Here is a 22,798-nt window from a genome sequence, read left to right as displayed (position 1 = left end):
TGAGCACATGTTATAAAGAATATTAATAAAAGTAACACAAGATTCTTCTTCCCGGGTAATCAATCCAGTTGGCACCTAAATGATTCACCCTTGCCCCTCACCCACCAGTTTAGAATATTTGGAGTTGTCAAAAACAGACACAGCACAATACGAAGACAGATACTGGTAAACACCATGTTTTCCCTTATATATCAAGAAACAATGCAATCCATGGTATTTCATGAAGTTGTTTATTCTTATTATTAAAACTTGGACTCAAGTAATCCGGTTTTTCTGAAAAAAGCACCTTGTTTTTCGGGACCCTTTAATCGTCCTTTTCTACGATCACCTCGCCATGAAGCACCTTTCTTCTTTGACGTAACATATGAAAATAGAGCTGAGGAAACACTTCATTGGGAAAAAGAAAACAAAGGGAGATAAGCCATTGCTTTAAGTCAGCTTGAGACCTGTAAAAGGAGAAAGCCCTGCACTTTATATAGGATGGCCACACACAAACCCCCGGTGCTTATGGAGCAGGGGCTGAAAGCAAAAATGGAGACCATGTAACAAACACATTAACTTCTGAAGGTGTTTCTGTCATACCAAGCTCATATACCTTGGTAAATATACATTTTCCATAAGGATCTAGATGACCATGTTTAATTTTAGAAATCAGTAACAGGAATATATCAGAACCAAGGACAGCAAGCCCCACACTGTCTGCTTTTATCTGCTCTGTTAACTGTATCTGGCTCTGGCTCCATAAACACCTACATGCACACACATGTAAATGTCCCGACTGCATCCAGCCTTCATCTATACCCATGGCACGTGTTCTCGGGACAGCACACATTAATGATGTGGTTAACCCTTGGATCAGGAAAGAGACTGGACCTGGGCCATAGTCCCAGATGTGGCGTCTAAGGGGGGCCAGAACAGAGTCCTAATCAGACACTCCCTGCAGCTGGGCCCAGGGGCTTCTGTCATGTGCACAAGCAGAAACATGTGCACGGATGATACCAGCTGGATATATGACTATCTGTGCAGTAAATTTGGAGAAAAAAAATTGAACCGGTATGAAATGAACCAGATCAAAGACTTTCAATCACATCATAAAGGCTGATGGCTGAGCAAATATGTACTAGCTATCAATTCAAAATGTAAGGCAATCCCAGAATAACCACACCAGAGAAATTAATCTTCTTCAAGCAACTTTGACCTCTGAGTGTAGAGTGTGAAGTGTAGTGTGTGTGTGTGTGTGTGTGTGTGTGTGTGTGTGTGTGTGTGTTTCAAAAATTGCTTTTAAATTTAGGTCAAATGTTAGGTCAAAGAATGTGGACTAGGTTTGATTTTATTTATGAACTTCTCATCTTGATAAATTCAGTCATATTAGGTCTACCAGTCAAAACATGCAGCTAAGGCATGTGTAAAGCAAACCAGGCAATCCCAGTGAGTTCTCCTGTAAGATCCTGAGCAGTTTAACAGTTTGCATGCTGGGTACTTTTACAAGTATTCGCTGAAATTCTCCCATGTGGAATGCCCTCATTGGGGAGTAGGAGATAGAAGTTCTCGGTACTGAAATTAAGTACTCAAACGTTACTTTTAATTATCAAAGGAAAGCCAGTTGCCATATCTAGCAATATCAGCAAGGCTGTGGAAACATGGGTCCCTGACAGAGAGATCTTAGGCAAGAGGAATAATGAGCTAGCATGTTCTTACTGGCAAAGATCAGACTTTTGTATGCTTGAAGTTTCAGATTACATTCTCTGAAGATCCTGGTTTCTATGGACTAACATCAGAGGTCACAAGCGAGGTGACCACAGGGCAGGTGACCCCCCACGGCAACAAACAGTCTATATGAACTCTGATTCTGTTTGAGACATGCTGCCCCCACCTAGAGACTCTTACAAAGCATGGGATGTGACACCCGGTATCTGTCTGTCTTCTCACCAGCCCTGGCTAGGTGGTCAATCAGGCTGATGTGGTAAAGTGCAAGGAGGATGATTCCTCTGAACTCTGTCTCTTTTGGTTTTAGAAAAGCCCCAGAGTTGGAGCTGTCACAGGCTGGCATCTTGTGTGCATGTCCCCGTGAAATAAGAGGCCTTATCACCTGGCCACGTCAAGTTCAGGCTCTTGGAATTTCTCACTTCTCCTTCCACTTCCCACCTACATCCACCCTTTATTTTATTGAGAAGATAAATAAATCATGTTTTCTTCTTTTATTTGCTGCTAGTGACTTCAAAAAAAACAAAAGACTTAAAATCTACCACTCTCAGCACCTAAAAGAAGAGAACAAAGTCTCATGAACTCATTGAAACTGTTGAAAGATGGTGAGAAATTAGGGGAAAGGCTCAATTATTCAAAGCATTTTTAAAAGAAAAGCAGCTCTATTCCTGCCAAGTATATGAAACAGCACAAGTAAGACTAGAAATCATTTGTATTAAATCCCCAGGTATGCCCAATGGGTAGAAATGATCTCACGTCTTCTTGATAGAATGCTTACGATTCATACACAGAAGGCTGGATGCTTGTCAATAGTCATATTGATGCATGCTTTTGAAATGATTTAGTTTTTTTCTTTTAGCCATACAGAGCATATTTAACTGCTTTTAAGAAAGCACTTGCCTGACTATTAATTTACTTACCTTTTCACATAATCAGTAAAAGGAAAAAAAGAAAGAAAAGAAAAGGAATAAAAAGACCAACTCACTTCCCTTCTGTTATTCCAAACATATAAAAGCGTTAATGTACCAAGGAGAAATCATTCTCCTTTCCCCTTGATTTTTAAATTAGTTTAAGTTGCTGTTCCAAAGACTTGCATGTTATACACCATCAAATCAAATCAAAGTACTAATAAGCCTATACTTACACGGTATATATGAGACCATGGTTATGAGAAGAAAATAGTAGTAGTCAAAAGAGACGTTGTACTTGTTAGGAAGCCTTACTGAGAACATTCCTGATTTCTTTACGTAAGGCAAGGCAGCGTATATTGTGAGGAGTTCCCCCGCAACTCCAACGGGATATAAGATGATAAAAAAATTGTATCTGGAGAAAGACAAGATACCGATGATTATTTCTCTAGAAGATTACTGTATTTTAAAGCACAACCCTTCCATTACTAGCGTGTTTTATCTTAGAAATCTCTCTCTATGCATTTACAATATCACACACAGACTATTGATTTAACCATAGGCTTGCTAATTATCGCCTCACTTCTAATAGTAATTCTCATTCTCAGTGACAATATAGGAATAAAAGAGGCAGTTTATTATATAGAGTATTAAAATATTGTTATAATTTATTTAAAAGTATGCATGCAGATTTCATTTGTTTGCTTTTCAGTGTGGGACTGTGGTGTTAGCCAGGTTGGTATGGAGTGACCCTGGCCTCAAGTGACCCTCCTGCTTTGACCTCCAAGTTATTGACACCACAGATGGGGACACCATGACTAACTACACAGCACTTTTGTTTCATTTAATTATTTTTAAAAAATCGCTTCTTTGGGGTATATAGTCATAATGGTTCCTCTTTTTTTCTGATAGCTGGCCATTTACTAATGAATACTGTGCCTTAAAAAGGCCAACCAGGATCCTAATTTGGAAGTAACTTTCAAACGACTAAAGCAGATATTTTCAGTTATTTGGAAAACTGTGATTACTGATTAAACTTATTACTGCAGGAAATTGACAACACAACTTCAGTTACCAGCCGCTAGTAATTAGCACACAGTGCGCAACTACCTTCACAACAACAGAATTTTTATGGAAAAATCATCTGCATTTCACTTAACTCCCAGCTGGAATGAAGAAACGCCTATACAGACGAGTCACATGACTCAGCTGGTGGAAAGCTGGCCAAGCACGCATGGAGCTCTGAGTTAGACCCCAGCACTGCCTGAAACAGGCATAGTACAGCACGCCTGTAACGCCAGCACTCTGGAGAGAGAGGCGGGAGGGGTAGAGGGGCAGAGTCATCTTCCATTACACATGGAGTTCAAGGTCAGTCTGGAACACATGACACCCTGCATGTCAGGAGGCGGGTGGTGGGTGGGAGGGGGTGAAAGACAGAGAGAAAGGAGGAGGAGACAGAGACAGACAGATGATAGATAGGTAGATGGATGGATAGATGGATATATGGATAGATGGATGGATGTATTGATGATAGATAGAAATGGTGGATGATGGATAGATGATAGATACATAGATGATGGATAAATGGATAGATATAGATGGATATAGATAGATAGATCGATAGATAGACAGATAAATGGATTGATAGATAAATGGATGGATAGATAGATGATAGATGGATGATGGATAGATAGATGGATAGATAGATGGATAAACAGACAGGCAGGTGAACAGGCAAACAGATGATAGATAGGTCACCTGATTCTCATGTACCACAGTCCTATGAAGAGATAAGGGTGGAACTACACAGAAAGAAGGAAAAGAGCCCATGATGTCCCTACCTATACTGGCCTTGCTGGGTTACATTCCTGCTCTCTTCCCAGACTCGCATAATTTTGTGTATTATTTAGATCAATATTTTCCAACTTTACCTTTTAAAAATCCTATAGCCAATTTTATAATCTCCTTTCAAACAAAATACCTAATCTAATTTATTTTTTTAACTTCATGAAGCTCTCTAGTGATTGTTTTTTAAGTAGTTCACTCCCAAGCTGGTAAGATTGGGTGGAGGGTAAAGGTGCTTGCTTCAAAGCCTGACAACCTATGTTCAATCCCCACAACTCATACAGGGGAGAAAATTCCTTGCAAACTTATCCTATGGTCTTCATAGGAGTATCTGGGAAATGCAAGCACACAAGCACATCGCGCGCGCGCACACACACACACACACACACATGCACACACTACAATCAGAAAGTATAATTAAATGGTTTTTGTAAATCATTACTCTTTTTGTTGTTTTTGTTTTATTTGTGTTTGTTTTTTCAGAGACAGGGTTTCTATGTGTAGCCCTGGCTGTCCTGGTACTCACTCTGTAGACCAGGCTGGCCTCGAACTCAGAAATCCACCTGTCTCTGCCTCCCCAAGTGCTGGGATTAAGGGTGTGTGCCACCACCACCTAGCCATCACTTTTAAAGTGATGACATTTAAAAAACTAGTTGAAAACTGAAAGGTCATTGAAAATTCATCATGAAATGGGAATAAGCTGTGTGACTTACACTAACTATGGAAAGCCTTGCTACCTTGGAGATTCCCACTTGTTGCCTAAAATTTCTTTGAGGAAATGTACCTCTGAAATTAAAATGGAAATCAGTATGAAAGCATAACCCAACATAAAATTATCCAGGAACACTTTCAGCTCATAAATAGAATCAAGGTAATCAATTGTGGTAGTTCAAACCTCAAATAAGAATCCATTTCTAAACTGAAGTTTTATATGAGAATAATAGCTTCCACATTTGAAGTTAAGTATTAAAATTACTTTAGATTGTTTAATAAAGTAGGAAAATATATGTAAATGTTTGAACTTTTCAAGAGTGTTTGAACATGAAACATAGTTATTGATGATGATGGCTAGGCACAGTGGTACACACTTTTACTCCCAGCATTCAGGAGGCAGGGGTCAGGCAGATCTCAGTACATTCAAGTACTGAGTCTTGTAGGTCTACATAATAAATTCTAAACTAGCCAGGGCTACAAAGTGAGACTCTATCTTAAAATTATTATTGATGATTATAGTCAAATGATACATATATTAACAGATCTATTTCAGTGTTGGACCATTTCATGTAAAACCTTTTGTTGTCATAATTGTTAGAATTGGTCTCACATAATACCTACTTGGCTTTGAACTCCATATGTAGTAAAGGCTGGCCCTAAACTGCTAATCTTCTACCTCTGCTTCCCAAGAGCTGGGACTGTAGTGTACACCAGTGTGCCCAGACAATAAACCCTTAACACAGATGAAATGACAAGTGATTTCAACGCAGCGAGTTGAAGCATGACACAGCAGAGTTCTGTACACTTCTAGAAATTTATGACGTGCAAATACATTCCAAACAAGAGAACCAAGACATTGCATGCTAATAGGCCAGGCTTATGCAAACATGCAGTGCTCACCGTTACCTTCTTCAAGAAGACTTTGCAAGATACAGTTCATGAACAGAGACGATGTGCTGAGTTAGTATGTTTGAAAGAACCAGAGGTTCCAAAGACTGTTGGAAAACAGAACTGCCACACCAGCTAAGATGCATGCAAAAGCCACAAACCTCTTCAAAAGTCTAATTCTTAAATGGGAATGTATTTTCATGTAGAAAAAGAATTAACTTAACCTAACACATAACTGTACGACCTTCTTATGATGAACAATGAACGATGAATTAAGGTATTATTTTAGAGCATTTTATTGTATGTAAAATCATGAAGTAAAAATGTCTAAAAAGGAACCAAAGAATATTTTAAGTCAAAAGTCTCAAAATTACAATCAACAGTGATGGCCCTGTGTAATGGGGTTGTGAATAATTTTTTAAAGTTTTATTTCTTTCTCATTTATTTATTTATTCTACTGTATTATCATTAAGCATGCATAATACATCAGTTTTCAAAAAGAGCAATCATCTAAGAAAATGTTAGGCCTTTAATATAGGGATCTGGAGCAAGTATGAAAAATTCAGCATGTACTAATACAGATGTCAGAGGTTATTTTGTTTTGTTTTCTTTTGTGTTTTGGTTTTTTTAAAGACAAGGCTTCTCTGTGCAGCCCTGGCTATCCTGGAACTTGTTCTGTAGACCAGGTTGGCAAGAAACTCAGAGATCTACCTGCCTCTGACTACCTCCTGAGTGCTGGGATTAAAGGCGCTCACTGCCATCACCCGGCTGGTTGTTTTGTTTTTAAGATAGGCCTCCCTATGTAGTGATAGCAAGATTGGGGCTCACTAGTTTGACCAGGATGGCATTTTGGGGGGAGGGCGTATTTTCTTTATTTACATTTCAAATGTTATCCCCTTTCCCGGTCCCCTCCAAACCCGGAAACCCTCTATTCCAATCCCCTTCCCTTGCTTCTATGAGGATGTTCCTCCACCCACCTACCCACTTCCGCCTCCCCGCCCTCGATTCCCCTACACTGGGGCAGCTACCGAGTCTTCATAGGAACAAGGACTTCTCCACCCATTGATGCCTGGCAAGGCCAGACCAGGATGACTTTAAACTCACAGAAATCCACCTGCTTCCACCTTCCGCGTGCTAGGATGAAAGGTATGTATCACCTTCTGGGCGTAAAAAACAGGTAAGAGCTATGGTATTTTGCGGCATTACTTATGATATCAGAAGGCTGGGAAGGAACATTGTGCGGCAGCACCCAATTGCTAGTGTTGAAGTGCTAGACTGACGTGCACTCCTGCCGACTTGGAAACCGTGCAGAAGAGGGGCTGCCTCAGCAGTGAAGAGCACTCGCTGCTCTTGAAGAGGGCCAGGGTTTGGTTCCAAGCACTCATATGTGGGTGCTTACAAACACCTGTGACTCCAGCTGCAGGGGAATCTGATGCCCCAGCCCCTCAAGGACACCGGCACTCACAAAGACACATAAGTATGTACAAAATCAAAAATAATAAAATGAAATCTCCACATAATAATACCTCAGAGCAATCAGCAGCTATATTTGGAGTAAACTTTATTTACAATGTAACTCCCAAAATGTATATTGTACTCTCCAAAATAATAAAATAAATGACCAACTGAGATCACTTATGGATATGATTTGTCGTAAACTATATTTTGGTATTACTATGTGCCTGTGACCATTGGAATTCAGCTTTTAGGATGTAAGTTAGAACACTGCGAGTGACCCAAGCGTAGCATTCTGGCATCGTGGAGCTGTGACCCAATTGTGATTGTCCCGTGTTAGCTCGGCACTCAAGGTAAGCATGCACAGGGCAGGGGGGAACTGGAAGGCAAGACGTTGCCACCTGGCCCATTTAATGAAGTGCGGCAAGTGGTCGAGGAGACTGAATGTGTAGAAGGAATAGCGAGTGATCTCGGTCACAGTCCAGGAGACCAGAAAAAGCACCACGCTCTCTTCGTTCTGGATCTGCAGATTAGAGAAAGCCACAGTGTCGTTCAACCTCAGGCTTTTTGTCCAGTGAGATAAGCAAAATAAATTTTAGATTGTTTGTTGCCCTTTATTATAATGGAATGCAGGACACAATAAAGTCATCATTATGTAATGGTTATAAATGTGGAACTTAATTGTAGTTGGAGGGGCTGCCTACTTACTGATATTTGCTCCCTCGTTCCTCAGTCCAGTCAGTAAATGTGATTAATATCCTAGGACAGCATTGTTGCCTTGAAAGCTGAATGGGAACAATCTGCCCTTCCAACTTCCTGTTAGTCATCAAGTCATACAAATGCTACTGTGATACTGTAGCAGTGTGAAAGGGAATGGACTCCCATATTTAAAGCTTGGGTCCCCATCCCCCCAGTTGGTAGAAGTGTTTGGGAAGGAGTACAAGGCATGGCCTTGTTGGGGTAGGCGTGGCCTTGTTAGGGTGGGTGTGGCCTTGTTGGGGTGGGTGTAGCCTTGTGTGTCACTGGGGGCCTGTGGGCTTTCAAAAGCTCACACCAGGCCCACCCAGTATCTGTCTGTCTGTCTGTCTGTCTCTGTCTCTGTCTCTCTCTCTGTCTCTCTCTGTCTGTCTGTCTCTCTCTGTCTCTCTGTCTCTCTCTGTCTCTCTGTCTCTCTCTCCCTCTCTTTCTGCTGTCTGTGAAGCTCAGTTCTCTGCTCCTGCTCCAGGATCATGCCTATCTGCTGGCTGCCATGATGATATTGGACTGACGCTGTGAAACTGTTAAGTAAGCCTCCAATTAAATGCTTTCCTTTATGAGAGCAGCCTTGGTCGAGGTGACTCTTCACAGCAATAGAACAGTGACTAAAGACACCCACTCTCTAATCTGGCCGTCCTTCTTTGTCCCTAACATTAGGATCTCAGTTCCAGCCTTATCATGTCAGGGCTGGACCATTCTAACTATTTCCTAAGTGGTTTTTCATGTCTTTGTCCTCCTCTCACTCAAAAGTTTTCTTAAAAATAAAACAAAGTTGGTGCTGAGGAGGAGGAGGAAGAAGAAGAGAAGGAGGATAAAAGCAGGTTAAGTCATAAGATTTGAAAGATAACATTGATCTCTCATCACTTAACAGGCTAAAAAGGTAAATCCTAACACCCGAATACTACAAAAAAGTCCACAACTTCATCTGCAGTTACTTACCTCTCTCCGTTTTTCACTGTGGTGATGCTGTAGTTCGTATTGCGTCCAGGCTTTGCACACACTGATCCCTCTAATTAGAATCATTGTTCCCCACACAAAACCCTTTTTCATCTCTTAACACCCTTCTCTGAGATCACAGCCCCTGCAAACTTTCCTGATATGGGCTGAATAGAAAATGTCCCCACAGGCTCACATGTCAAACATGCCTGGTGGTGGCACTGTCTCGGGAGACAATGGAAATGGGCTGAGGGACCTAGATGGAGGGCACAGGTCTCTCTGGAGAGGTAGACCTCCCTCCGAAGGTCACACCTGATTCCTGCCCTTATTCTGCCTCCTGCCTCTCCTGTGAGCTGAGTGACTCGTACCATGTTCCTGCTGTCCCTCCACATGGGCTAAGAGCCAAGGACTATGTCCTGAAACCTCTAAAACCAGGGCCTCAAATGAATCTCTTCACTGGTAAGTTGTTTTCAGTCCAGCACAGTCCCAAGGCTCTCTCAGGTCTGTTCAACTGCTTGCGCGCCTTCCCATTCTGACACGACTTTTTGGATTAACGCTCATCGAACTGACCTGAAAATGTTCTCTCTGGTACATGAGTCAGCGCTCCCTCAGCTTACGTACATCTTGTCTAGGGCAGCCTTCGAACATGTCTCAGAAGATCCTAAACTCTAGGTATAGAATGTAATGGATACTGTGTTCCTTTCTCAAAGCACTTAAGACAAAGGCAATCAAGTCAGCATTTGTATAACTATTTAGTTAGGTTCCCTCCATCGCAGGCTCCAGAGGGTAAGAAACCAGTAAGCATTGCTGACAGCCACGTCCTCAGCACGGTGTCAGGCACAGAGTGGCTGCTCGGCTGCTGTGTGACCTGTGTGACCCAACATCCAGAATGATAGCTGTAGCTGCCTTATTCATTTTTGGAAATCCAGGAATTAGTACTTAGAGATGTGTAGAATATGTTCAATACATATTGGTTGAATTAATTAATCAGTTATTGATAAATGTCAGTGGGAAGCTACTGTCAGGGCCTCTGGGGGATAAAAGGACCAGGCGGTTCCTTTCCCTATAGGATCTCCCCATTCCTAACTTCTCTTTAATGGTTCCCTCTAGGTAGTGTCAGCTACACAACTCTGCCTTCCTTCTCCCTCCTTCTCCAGAGTCTCTGTGGCTCTGGCTTAATTATTATATTCCTTCAGTGAAGTCTAGAGTCATCTTTCTGCTGGTCTGTCGGTGTGGGAGTCCTGCTTTTAAACTACAGAGCAGCTTTAGCAAACACTTGGGCTGTGTATGAGGCGTGTGCTCAGTACTGTCTACTCGAGGTCCTGGTTAGGGACAGGTGGTTCAAGTCAGTTGAGCAAAAGATCCTGTCAAGACGGCTAATGTGCAGATAGTGAGAGGGAACAAGGTCAGAGATCTGTCCCCACACAGACGCAAGGCCAGGGGAGGCTCAGAGGAAACAGGGAGGGGGTTAGGTGTCAGCCCCAAAGCACAGAGGAGACGAGAAAGGAATCTGCAGGATGGAAAAAACGCCAGAGATCTGTCCTCAAGTGGACAGGAGCCTACGGAAGCTGTCAAGAAGGTCAGAAGGGTTGAGCTGAGAAACGTTTCTGACATGGGTTTAAAAGGCCCAACATCCACAGAGAGACTTGCACAGTGTTTGTTTTGTCTACATAGTTGAAACCACTAATTAGATTCAGTAATTAGGTCTGTCTCCTGTCATGCGTCCATAAAGAATGTGTCTATTTTTCCTCTAAGTTCCTCAACCTTAACTTTCAAAATGTATTTTAATTGGCAAATTAAAACTGCATATATTTATGGTACATAACACGTTGTTCTGATAATATGTATGCATTACAGAATGACTGACTGAAGCTAATTAACTTACACTTTGCCTTGGCATATTTCTCATTTGTTTGGGATAAACACTTAAAACCTACTGTCAACAATTTTCAAGTAGACATTGTCAACATCTGTCGTCACCACATGCAACAGCTTTCTGAAACATACTCTTCCTGTCTGAGGTTTAAAAACTACAGCTTTTAATTCAAGTGTCTTCTATTTGTTCAGATGTTTAAAAAACAAACATTTACATTTGCCTGTAATAAACAAGGAAAAACAAGTAAACTGTTTACACTGATAACTTCAAAGATTTTTTTAAATGACTTAGGTTAAGAAGAAACGTAATAGAAAAAAAAATCAGTTGAATAGAAATGTGCTCACATCCAGAAAGCACAGGAGAAGATGCTAGTAAGAGAAGATGAGCGCTGGAGAGACGGCTCAGTGGTTAAGAGCACTGACCAGAGGTTCTGAGTTCAATTCCCAGCAACCACATAGTGGCTCACAGTCATCTATAATGGAATTCAATGTCCTCTTCTGGTGTGTCTGAAGACAGCTACAGTGTACTCATACACATTAAACAAACAAACAACAAACAAACAAACAAATAAATAAAAGATGACTACACAGCCCATTCTACATCAAAGTCCACCTCCTCTTCACCCAATCATTCGGCTTCCCCAAACACTACTGTGTTAATACTCTCGGCTCCTAAGAATGAAAGGTGTCCATAACTTAAGTAGGCAACATGTGCACATCACTTACGGGCTTTATACTGTGAGTGATGAGCCACACCATGAAGATTCGTGAGCTCACTTGGACCCCAGTCACAAGCACAGAAGTGGGTACGATTCCTGGAAGAGAAGTCAAGTCAATGACTGCCTCACAGGCACCTTATAAAAACAGTCTTAAACTAAAGGAACAACTCACCAATCAGACAGTGGACTACCTGTAGGGAAATTGAGAAGCCACAAGTCAATGACATAAACATTAAACAAGCCCATAGCTATTATGCAATTAGCAGGCGAGGATTCACATTGTTCAACTTAAGTATTTCCAAATAAACACCATAGCAGACATACTGAAAAAACTTACCTCAAGCAAAGCAAATGTTTGGAAAAATTTAAGTGTCTTCTGAATGCTTTTATATAAACCTCTGTGTGTTCCTTTTTCCATATAAAAGCGTACCATAGCAATAGCTAGAACCAACCACCTAGAGAAAATAAAAGCATTTTACAAGGTTCTATCAAAATTAATATTACTGATACGTGCATGCAACATGGCAGCGTTATTTGCTTATTATTAGCGATAACTAAAAGGAGGAACAGCAGGTATTGGTCGCTGACTGCACTGATACTTTCTGGGGTCAATCAACACTTTATCATCCTACTGTAGTCAGTCTACAATGGTACCTGAATTCCAGCCACCCAATTTCACTCATTTTGCTCCCTGCCATATACCAACACTTTAATATTCCAACACTGTAGATTGAAATATACCAGGACTTTAGATTCCTATCCATGGGACTCTTTCCAGAGGGCTCAGATTATTTCTGTCTTTAAAAAGAAAGGACTCAGCCGGGTGGTGGTGGCACATGCCTGTAATCCCAGCACTCTGGGAGGCAGAGGCAGGCGGATTTCTGAGTTCGAGGCCAGCCTGGTCTACAGAGTGAGTTCCAGGACAACCAAAGCTATACAAAGAAACCCTGCCTCAGAAAAAAACCAAATCCAAAAAAAAAAAAAAAAGAAGAAGAAGAAGAAAAAAAAGGACTCCACTATATGCTATGACATAGAGGGACCTGGAAGGCACTGTACTGAAGGAAATAAGCCAGTTGCAAGAGGTCACATACTTCATTTACATGAGTTACCAAGGGTTATCAGAGTCCTAGGTATTGAAAGACCCGTGGTTGCCAGGAGCTGGAGAGGGGGCAACCAGGAGTTAGTGTTTGCTGTGTGCAGAGTTTTGTTGCCTTGATGAACTTAGGGATATGAATGGTGATTGACAGCCACACAAACTGTAAATGTGCTTAATGCCACATGACTATATATGTTACCAGGTTCAAGATAGTTCATGTCATGTATACTCACCCTCACTGAACCTCTTGAAAAAAAATGTCAAAACTATACAATAATATATGTATCTTATTCTCTTAATTCGTTATTTTGGGGGAAGGGGGGAAACAGCCCAGAGGGAAAGAGAACAAAAAGTGTTCTGTGGAATATACAAAAGGCTTCCTTCCTCAGCTAGCTTTTCTTTTCTTGATATGTCTGGGACCAGCTTGCCTAGGGATAGTACCACCCGCCCACAGTGGGCTGAGTCCTCCCACATCAATCATTGAGCAAGGCAATGCCCCAGACAGGCCCACAGGTTAATAGATCTGGGCAATTCCTAAGTAGATGTTCCCTCTGCCCAGGTAGCAGATTGACAATAAGCAAACTAACCAGTACAAGTGTCAAGACAAAAAGCTGTCCAAAAGCTGTATTCATAAGAAAATAGCACTTAATTTATGTAGGCACACACAGAAATCTTTAACAAGAATCATTTATTAATCTTCACTAAATAAAACCAATGGCTGTAATATAGAAGAGATACATATAGATCAAATATGGGCCTACTTTCAAAGAGTTGTTGTTGGAAGCCAGGTCTTAATTGTGATGGCCTGGCTGGTTTACAATTGACTGTGTAGATTAGGCTGACCTCAAAGTCATGTACATCTGCCTACCTCTGTCTTCCACATGCTAGGATTAAGGACACTTACCAACACACCCAGCCAAAGGTTAGAGTTTTTAAAAAAGAACTTGTATTGACCCTTGTCAGCTTACACACATATGTTAAGTATGCACTCTCCTCCATGAATTTACACGTGTGGGCAGTAGCTTTGTAGGGCACACATCCCACACTTGATATACACACGATATAGTTGATATACTTCCTGGTGAGAGCAAACTTCCTGGTTTCCATCTCTACTCCTGTATGCTGAAGTTTAAGAAAGTTGCCTTATCATTGGCTTTTGAAAGCCTAGAACACTCCATCTATAGACATGAGTAGTTACCCTAGGCTTTAAGATAGGGAGGTATCAAAGTGTAAGTCAAATCAGCAGTTGTCAACCCTGTGGGGTGAAACGACCCTTAGGTGACCCTTTCATAGGGGTCACCTAAGACCATTGGGAAAACACGGAGATTGGCATTATGATTCATCACAGTAGCAAAATTACAGTTATGCAGTAGCAATGAAAGTAATTTCATAGTTGGAGGTTACCACACCATGAGGAACTGTATTAAAAGGTCACAGCATTAGGAAGGTGGAGAACCACTGGCTTAAATGCATTTCCTTGTAAAGACAGCAGTGACTACACAGCCTTGGCAACACTGAAGGACAGAGTGCGCGTGCGGGGCCTCTCTCCTCTCCCCCGGCTCAGTGTATGGCGCACTGGACAGAACAACAGAATGCCAAGCAAGTGTCTAATGCCATCAGACTTCTGTGCTACGGAAATATGAACAATTACAGCAAAGACAGGAGGTGGATCCTCGGATCTGTTTCAGACATGGCCACATGCCAATTTTGGTCCGTGCAGCAAGCTTCTGAAGGATTATTCTTTTTTTTGCTGATGAAGAAGCAACACATAGGGACACAGAGCCAAGCCAGTTGAGACCTAGAGGTCTCACTCCTGAGCTGTCTTGGGCTGGCTCCAACCACAATGATCACAGAATAATCCATGCTTACCTGACATTGTAAAGTCATAGGGAGAAACAGTGCTCCAACATTTTGATAGTATGACTGTAAAAAGTTTACAGGCCACTCATAGTAATGAGGTTAATTTACTAAGCCTACTGCTGAGGACAGAGCTCACCGGCAGACTGCCTACTGACTACACAAGAAGCCCTAGACTCAATCCTTTACATTGGGGTGGGGGAGAAACTTTACAGAATGCATCTTGGAGTAAGATAATGGGCAAAACTGGGAATGAACCTCTAAAGTCCCCAAACCTCTGTCCTAGCACATCACAGCTTGAGTTGATTCAGCTCAGGACCCTGTCTTCTGTAAGGGTCATTTCTGGAATCAGTACTGAACTAATCTGAAAGCACTCATTTGACTAGACGGTGTTTTATGTACCTCCCCAGCTCAAAATGTGATAACTTTATCAATCTTGGTTCTAAGTCCCTGAGGTTCTAATGAGAAAACCAAAAGGTTAGTGAAGACATACTGTCTTAGTTAGAATTGCTATTCCTGCACAAAACATCATGACCAAGAAGCAAGTTGGGAAGGAAAAGGTTTATTCAGCGTATACTTCCACACTGTTGTTCATCACCAAAGGAGGTCAGGACTGGAACTCAAGCAGGAAACAGGTCAGGAAACAGGAGCTGATGCAGAGGCCATAGAGGGATGTTACTTACTGCCTTGCTTCCCGGGGCTTGCTCATCTTGCTTTCTTATAGAACCCAAGACTACCAGCCCAGGGGTGGCACAACCCACAATGGGCCCTCCCCCCTTGATCAGCAATAGAGAAAATGCCCACAGCTGGGTCTCATGGATGCACTTCTGCAATGGAAGCTCCTTTCTCTGTGATAACTCCAGCCTGTGTCAAGTTGACATACAAAACCAGCCAGTACACATACTCATTTTACATACACCTGGCTTTTGGAGGCAGAGACAAGTTAGACACCTATAAAATTTAATTTGTGAGGCAATTACTAAGATAACAAAAACATCATCAAAGCATTAAGTGTTCTTCACATTTTAAACAGTATTTATGGTGGTATTTCAAGTTTGGTACTGTCCCATAGGTGGCAGCATTGTACCAGCTACACACTACACAGGTGACAACAAATGAAGGCACCAGAGCTGGAAAAGACCACAGGGGCTTTTATTCTGACTCCATCTGCATTTCAGTAAAGAGGGCCAGGACCTAAATAATCTAATCAGAGCTCACTTCCCAAGGATACCTTCACAAAGAATGCCCAAAGTTTCTCTAAGGGCCCTACATTTAGCAAACTTTGGGTATCAGTTTAGTAATTAACAAAACAAAACAAAAATCATAGCACCTGAAATTCCTCCCAGGGAATTCATTTGAGGGTCCTGAATATTTTGTTGTATTTCTCTAAAATTATTATCTTTATAACTAAAACTATAATCCCTACCCAGTGTCCTACATAAAAGTAACTGCTTCTGGCTATTATAAAAACATTGAGGGGCTGGCAAGATGGGTGAAAAGATGTCTACCACTAAACTTGATGGCCTGAATTTGGTTCCTGGAAACTGCATGGTGGAAGCAGAGAAATGATTACTGAACTTTGTCTTCTGACCTCATAAACATCAGATCACATGCAAGATCACACACACACACACACACACTTTATGTCTTGATCTAATTGGTTACTTGAGGTTTTAGGTCATTTACTCTGTTCTGCCTCCTACATTTCTGTAAACTGGCAGTTAGTTCTAAGGCTCCATCCGACTCCGACAAGGCTACTTAAGTTTTCTGGTGTATTTCTAAAGAGGCAAAACATGTCTGGCATTTCTTTCTTTGTGATGTTAGTAGCTATCTGCTCACTGCCTGGGTCCACCATTTCAACCACTGTCTAAAATGTCACCCTAATTTGGAATGTCTTCTTTGTATCCCCTTTTGGTTAACAATTAGGCCTGCAGGAGAGATGGCTTTCAATTGCACACAGCTATACTTTCATATACAATCCATTATCAACTCTTAACTGCAGTTCCTAGACTAAATTGCTACTTCCTTTTGCAATCAACACATTAGTGCTTTGACTGACTGAAAATAGGCACCCACACCCATAAAGAGTTAAACTGAAAGGCGCAGAGAAGGTTCAGAGTTAGGATTAGAAGCACCTGCTTTCTGAGAGCCACTCTTAGGAGATGAAAGACCGGAACCAGGAAATGGTATTTGCAAATCACATACCTGGCAAAGGGCTACTTAGAGAATTCTTAAGTTAATCTTACGAAACCAAACAACTCATCAAAGCAAAATAACGGGCAAAAGATTTGAACAGACATTAAGCCCAAGAAGGCATACAAGTTTGCCAACAAGTGAGCCCATGGAAACATATCCAGTATCATTGGTCATGAAAATGAAAATTAAATTCACAAGGAAATTATAGAAGATACTTACTAGGTGTGGTGGATAGTTTTATGTCAACTTGACATAGGCTAGAGTCATTTAAGAGATGGGAACCTCAATTAAGAAAATTCTCCCTTAAGATCAGGCTATAAGCGAATCTATAGAACATTTTCTTAATTAGTGATTGATGGAGGAGGGGGCTGTAATTAATGGGGGAGGGCCTTGCCTTGTAGGTGGGGTCCTTGAGGCTGGTGGTCCTGAGTTCTGGAAGAAAGCAGGCTGAGCAAGCCATAAGGAACAAGCCAGTAAGCAGCACTCCTCCCTGGCCTCTGCACAGCTCCTGCCTCCAGGTTCCTGCCCTGTTTGAGTTCCTGTCCTAACTTATTCAATGATAAACAGTGATCACTGACCACACCAATAGTTGAAAATGACACGCAGAAACTATCTCATTTATCGCTAATGGTAAGGGAAAATGGCATTGCACCTTGGGAAAAGAGCTCAGTGGCTTGAGACATTGGACATGTGACTACTCCATGACAGACCCATGACACTTTTAAACATTTATCCAAGAAAAATGAAAGCATAAGTCCACACATAGACCTGTACATGAATTTTAAATGTATTATAGTCCCAAACTAGAAATACCCATCAACAGGTAAATGAATAAATAATTATGGTATACCCACCCACTCAATCTAGCATCCATAGCAAGCAACGCTATCTAGAAGATATGACTATTACTCAACATTTTGGGAAATAAAATTTGATTTATTGCTCTTTCAAGGTACATTAATAGTTTTCCCCCCATGAAGTATAATTTCAAATTAACCAATACTTTCTCTTGAAGGATAGGATACTTTCTCTTGAAGTATGAGGAGCAAGCGACTTAGCATCACCCCTCTTTGGCCTCTGCATCAGCTCCTGCCTCTGCCCATCACACACCTCTGCTCAGAACCTCACATCTATCACCCCTTTACCCCTCGTACTAATCTAGCAAGACAGTTGTGTTGTTCCAGTTCTACAGGTGGGAAAACTAAGGCTCAGAGGTCGAACAACTTATCAACTTTACTCCACTACAGAACCTGTCATCAACAGACTCCCAGTGTTCAAAAAATAAAATCCACACATCAGCAAAGCACCCGCAGCCCAGCCGTCTGTCTATCTATGCTTCGGGTCCATTGGTGTTGCCTAACTGATGTCTCCCCGCCTCTATATTAGAACAGGCTGTGTCCTCAACCGTGTCTGGCAAACCCGGCGGCTTAGCCTTCAAAGATCCGTTCAAATGCTTTCATCTCCTTCACAGACATTTCTCTCAGTCCCCCTGTCCTCTCAGTCCTCTTGGCTCCTGTTTTGGACAGGAATGTACTCACTCTGTTCCATTTAATCTTAAATGTCCAGGCTGTGCTTCTTGGAGGACGAGCCTGGAATATATGTTTTACATTCCCCACTTGACCTGAGACAATACATTAGCATCTACAGGTTCAGAAGCAAAGCACAGATACTCACTACTATAGTCAAGAACCTATATATGAGTAAGCCATATATATATATATATATATATATATATACCATATAAATCCCTCCATCCTTCAAAGGTGCCTCTACTCTGGATTTGCCTAAAGCCACTAGTTATTCCACAGGGTCAGGGTAGGGGGACTTTAAAATATCACTAGGACCTGTCTTAATCCATAATTGAACATTTCTTCTATACAGTCTTATATAACAATAAAAAGTATAATTATGCAAATTAGAATGACAGAATTGAATATCACATGGAAACAGGGCCTATACAATAGACATTCATCATCAATGTTTTACAAGATATTCACATTCACTCACTCAATAAGTATTTATTACTTCCTGGAGCGTACAATGAATTACTACAATATATGGTATGGTTGAGTGACAGTAAATAGGACGAAGAAAAATCAAGGAGTCAAGGTGTGCTAGTACATCACAGAAGGTGCCCGGGCAAAGTCCCCTTCAGGGTAGAGATTTGGGCATAAACTTGAAGGGAATTGGATGCTCAAATGGTAAGTAAGGAAATATGAAATTTTATCTATAGGGGCTCATAGAACTACGTGGATTACTCCATCTGGGTACTCTGCCTTGAAAAGAGTAACAGTGGGCCCTCTCAGCACAAACAACCGACACACAGGATAAGCAGTGGCTTGCTGGGAAGGAAGGCACAGCTCAGCTGAAGAACACACTGCCCCATCCAGGCAGGAAGCCTAGAAAAGTTCAAACTGCGCAGCCCGCAGGCGCAGGCGGGAGAACAAGGATGACGTCACAGAAAGAGGGAACAGAGGATGCAAAGAGCTGTAAAATGCACCGAGAAAAACAGAGTTGCCGGGAGGTGGTGGTGCACGCCTTTAATCCCAGTACTTCGGAGGCAGAGGCAGGAAGATTTCTGAGTTCTAGGCAATCCTGGTCTACAGAGTGAGTTCCAGGACAGCCAGGACTACACAGAGAAACCCTGTTTCAAAGAACAAACAAAAAAAAACACAAAACAAACAAACAAACAAAAAAATCAGAGTTGAGGGTTTCAAAGGCAAGAACACTGGAAAGGTAAATTGGGTAGTACAGGAGAATGTGAAAATGGCCTTCAATGAGGACAGCCCCAAGTCCCTTACTACAAGAGAGGGTCACCCAGGGATTAATTTGACTTTCTCATTCAAGATCTTAAACTTGGATTGTGCTCCAAGTTTTCATTTTTGAAACGGTAACGTGGCCTTAAAAATGGAAAGCAGACTGGGCAGGGAAAGGACAGCCAATCTACTAACATAAGGTGAGTATTCATTCCAAAAGCATTTACTAACTTGATGAGAAGGTCTCAGACAGGGGGCGCTCCCTGCCCCTGCTGCATTTTAAGGCCACAGGGTATGGTGGGCTCTGAACTGCCTGCCAGTTCTTTTAAACCTGTTTGTTTTCTGAATTTTCAAAGGTCTGGAATTCAGGGCAGCAAGAAGATGAAGTTGCACAACTCTGGAGTCAGTCTCAGTGGAAACCCATGCCTGACACTGTCTGGTTGTGATCTCCAGCCAGTGACTCAGGGTCTCTCCATGCCTCACTATAAAATATTGTTCTGTACCCCTCACAGGATTGCAGGAAACTAAAGTTTAGAAGACATGGCCAAAGGAAACAGCACAGTCCCTGGTCCACAGTAAACCCCAATAAATACATATCTATGAACTAACTATATTTAATATACAGGGTTATATACTAGGTAATCAACAGGAACATTTGTTAAATAGAAGAATCACATTTTTCTACACTTGATCTTAGCTGATAGGTCAATTCGATTTAGAAAAAAGTTCACACTTTTTTCTATAAGACTCGGCGATTGTTTTAAATACTAAACGTTTCTTCACAACTCTGTAACTTAAAACGTGCGAAGATACTGAGAAAGTAACATTCTAAAGGCAAGATAGCAAAGGACATTTTCATAATGGGCTTGAGTCACTGAAGACCCAGAAGTCATTTGACAGCCCTTTGAAGACTGATCTTGTATGATCCTAACTTTCAACTCACACTAGGGCCTGCGGGGTTGGGGGGGGGGGGGTGGCGGGGGGGGGGGACAGGAATCTGGAAAGGATAAGGCCGAAACGACGCTGGCCATCTGCCCTGTTCCAGGTGTTTCAAACAAAGTCCCAAGTGGGCATTTCTAAGTGCCATGCTTAAAAAGAAACAGTGGATGAAGACTCTGCCCAGCGATCCACAGCACCAGGAACCACACGCCCAGGGTCCGGTCTCCACAGCCAGCGGACAGCTCCCGGCTCGAGGTGAACAGACCCGGCTGTTTCTTCAACAGCAGGCAGAGGCGGCCGGGCCGCTGTCGCCTCCCCCGTGGGTCGGCCCCACATTCCTGCCCGGGTCTATACTTAACCTCCGGCCCGCGCCCCGTGCCGCCGCGCCACACCGTGCACCGTATTAGGCAATGCCCAGCGAGCGGCGGCAGGCCGCCCCGCCCCGCTCCATTCAACTCCGCTGCGCCCCTCCCCCACCGCGCCGCGCGCCCCCGCCGCGCCGCGACCACCTAGGGCCCACCATGCGCGCTCTTGCTCTCTGCGCCCCGGCCACGCGCTCAGAGTGCTCCGATCGCAAGTGGCCGGGCACACGCGCTGCCCTGCTCCGTGTGCGCCGCGACCCCCAGTTAGCCGACACCCGCGCTCTCGCTGCATAAGCCCCTGCCACCGTCGCGCGCCTCCGTCTCGACCCCTGAGAGCTCCCCCGTGCGCTTCCGTTCCACCTCCGTGCGCGCCGCGGCTCGACCCCCCAGCAGCCCCGCGAGCGAGCGAGCGAGCGCGCGCTCCCCGCGTCCCCGCGCCCGGATCGCGGAGGGACCGCACAACAGCGTGTGGAGCGTGGAAGGACCTTCGCGCGCACGTACCCGGCGGTCATGGCGATGTTGTAGAAGGTGAGCCAGGCGGTGGCCAGGAAGCCCAGGCGTCTCCGCTTGCCGGTGGCTTCCTTCTCGTCGCTGGCCTCGGAGGCACCATTGGTGCCGTCCTCCTCGCTGGACGCCATGGTGACCGCGCACGCGGACCCGGAGGAGCAGCGCACAGGAGCGGGAGGGGCCGGCTGAGCGCGCCACTGAAGTGCCGCTGCCCGCGGCCGCCGCCTCGGTCCAACGCTCCATGTGCGACGCGCGGGGGGTCGGCGCCGCCTGCCCGGCCGCCCGCGAGGGGGGGGGGAGCGCGCCCCCGGCCGCGCGCCCCGCCCCGGCGCCGCCTCTCGGGAGCGCGTGCTCAGGGCCCCAGCCCCGCGGTGGGCCAGCCGGGGTCACGGCTTCCAGGCGGTGTCGCGCCGCGCGCTCCCACGGAAGAGCTGTCCGCGCTGGCTGCGACCTCTTCCTAGAGAGACGCGGGCGACGCGCGCCCTGGCAATGGGTGCCCCGCTGGTGCACCTTGTCCAGACAGAGCGAGTGCACCCGAGGTGGCAGGGCTTTTGCCCCGCGAGCAGGATCTCCCTACCAAAGGCTCGCTCTCCTGAGCTTCTGGAGAAGCAGCTCCGTCTTAACCTTGCCTCCTGGTCAGACGGGTATCAGGTATCTCAGGTTCTAGAGATCTGTTCTAAAGTTTTATACCAAAAGGAAGCTGGGGGAAAGAACGTGGGAAAACAGGGATAGGTCTTAGGGTACATACAGAAAATCCAGCCATGGTGTTAGTAAGTTTCCTGTCCTGCTGGGAAGAAGTGCCCCACTGCTCTCCACATTTAATCTCCCATTTTTCTCTCTTCCTCTCAAGAACCATGCTAGTAATAGCCCCCTTTCCTTTTCCTTTTATAGAGTGTGGCTAAGCAAGTAGGCTAGAGTCAGTTTACTGAAATTCAACCCCCAAGTACTTGACTCCACCAGTCTGGGAATTTAGAAATTTGTGTATGCCTAAATTTCTGCAAAAGAAAATACAATGATATACCTCATAGAGAGGTAGGGGTAAGAAAATTATCCATCAAAATCAGGTACTGACTTGCTACTGTTTGTCAGCTCAAATATGAATATTAATATTTTTTCTGGTGATCTTGCTTAAATTATTCAGAGAGAGACATTTTGCAAAGGACAACCGAAGGTGTTAGGCTGTTCAGCAACAGAAGCTAGACAGAGTCAGAGGGAGATATGACTATAGGCTTGCCCGTGGACCACCCCTAGGTGTGCACATTATTCTGGATATGAAGTGGGAGGA

The 22,798-nt window shown here is 43.6% G+C and overlaps 1 protein-coding gene across 1 annotated transcript; it reads right to left on the bottom strand.

The window, feature by feature from the left end:
* Positions 1 to 214: 214 nt before the first annotated feature.
* On the bottom strand, positions 215 to 21,804 carry Hacd1 (3-hydroxyacyl-CoA dehydratase 1). Its single transcript, XM_052157047.1, is given in 8 exon segments — positions 215 to 387; positions 2,849 to 3,027; positions 7,916 to 8,037; positions 11,808 to 11,896; positions 11,973 to 11,991; positions 12,138 to 12,255; positions 21,508 to 21,650; positions 21,652 to 21,804. Coding segments are annotated over 8 exon segments (858 nt in total). The 5' UTR covers positions 21,757 to 21,804; the 3' UTR covers positions 215 to 304.
* Positions 21,805 to 22,798: the final 994 nt, after the last annotated feature.

This window comes from Apodemus sylvaticus, chromosome 14 (assembly GCF_947179515.1).
Source record: "Apodemus sylvaticus chromosome 14, mApoSyl1.1, whole genome shotgun sequence".
Taxonomy (NCBI): Eukaryota; Metazoa; Chordata; class Mammalia; order Rodentia; family Muridae; genus Apodemus; species Apodemus sylvaticus.
Note: the sequence above shows the minus strand (reverse complement) of the source record. Positions and strands in the feature narration are given on the sequence as shown.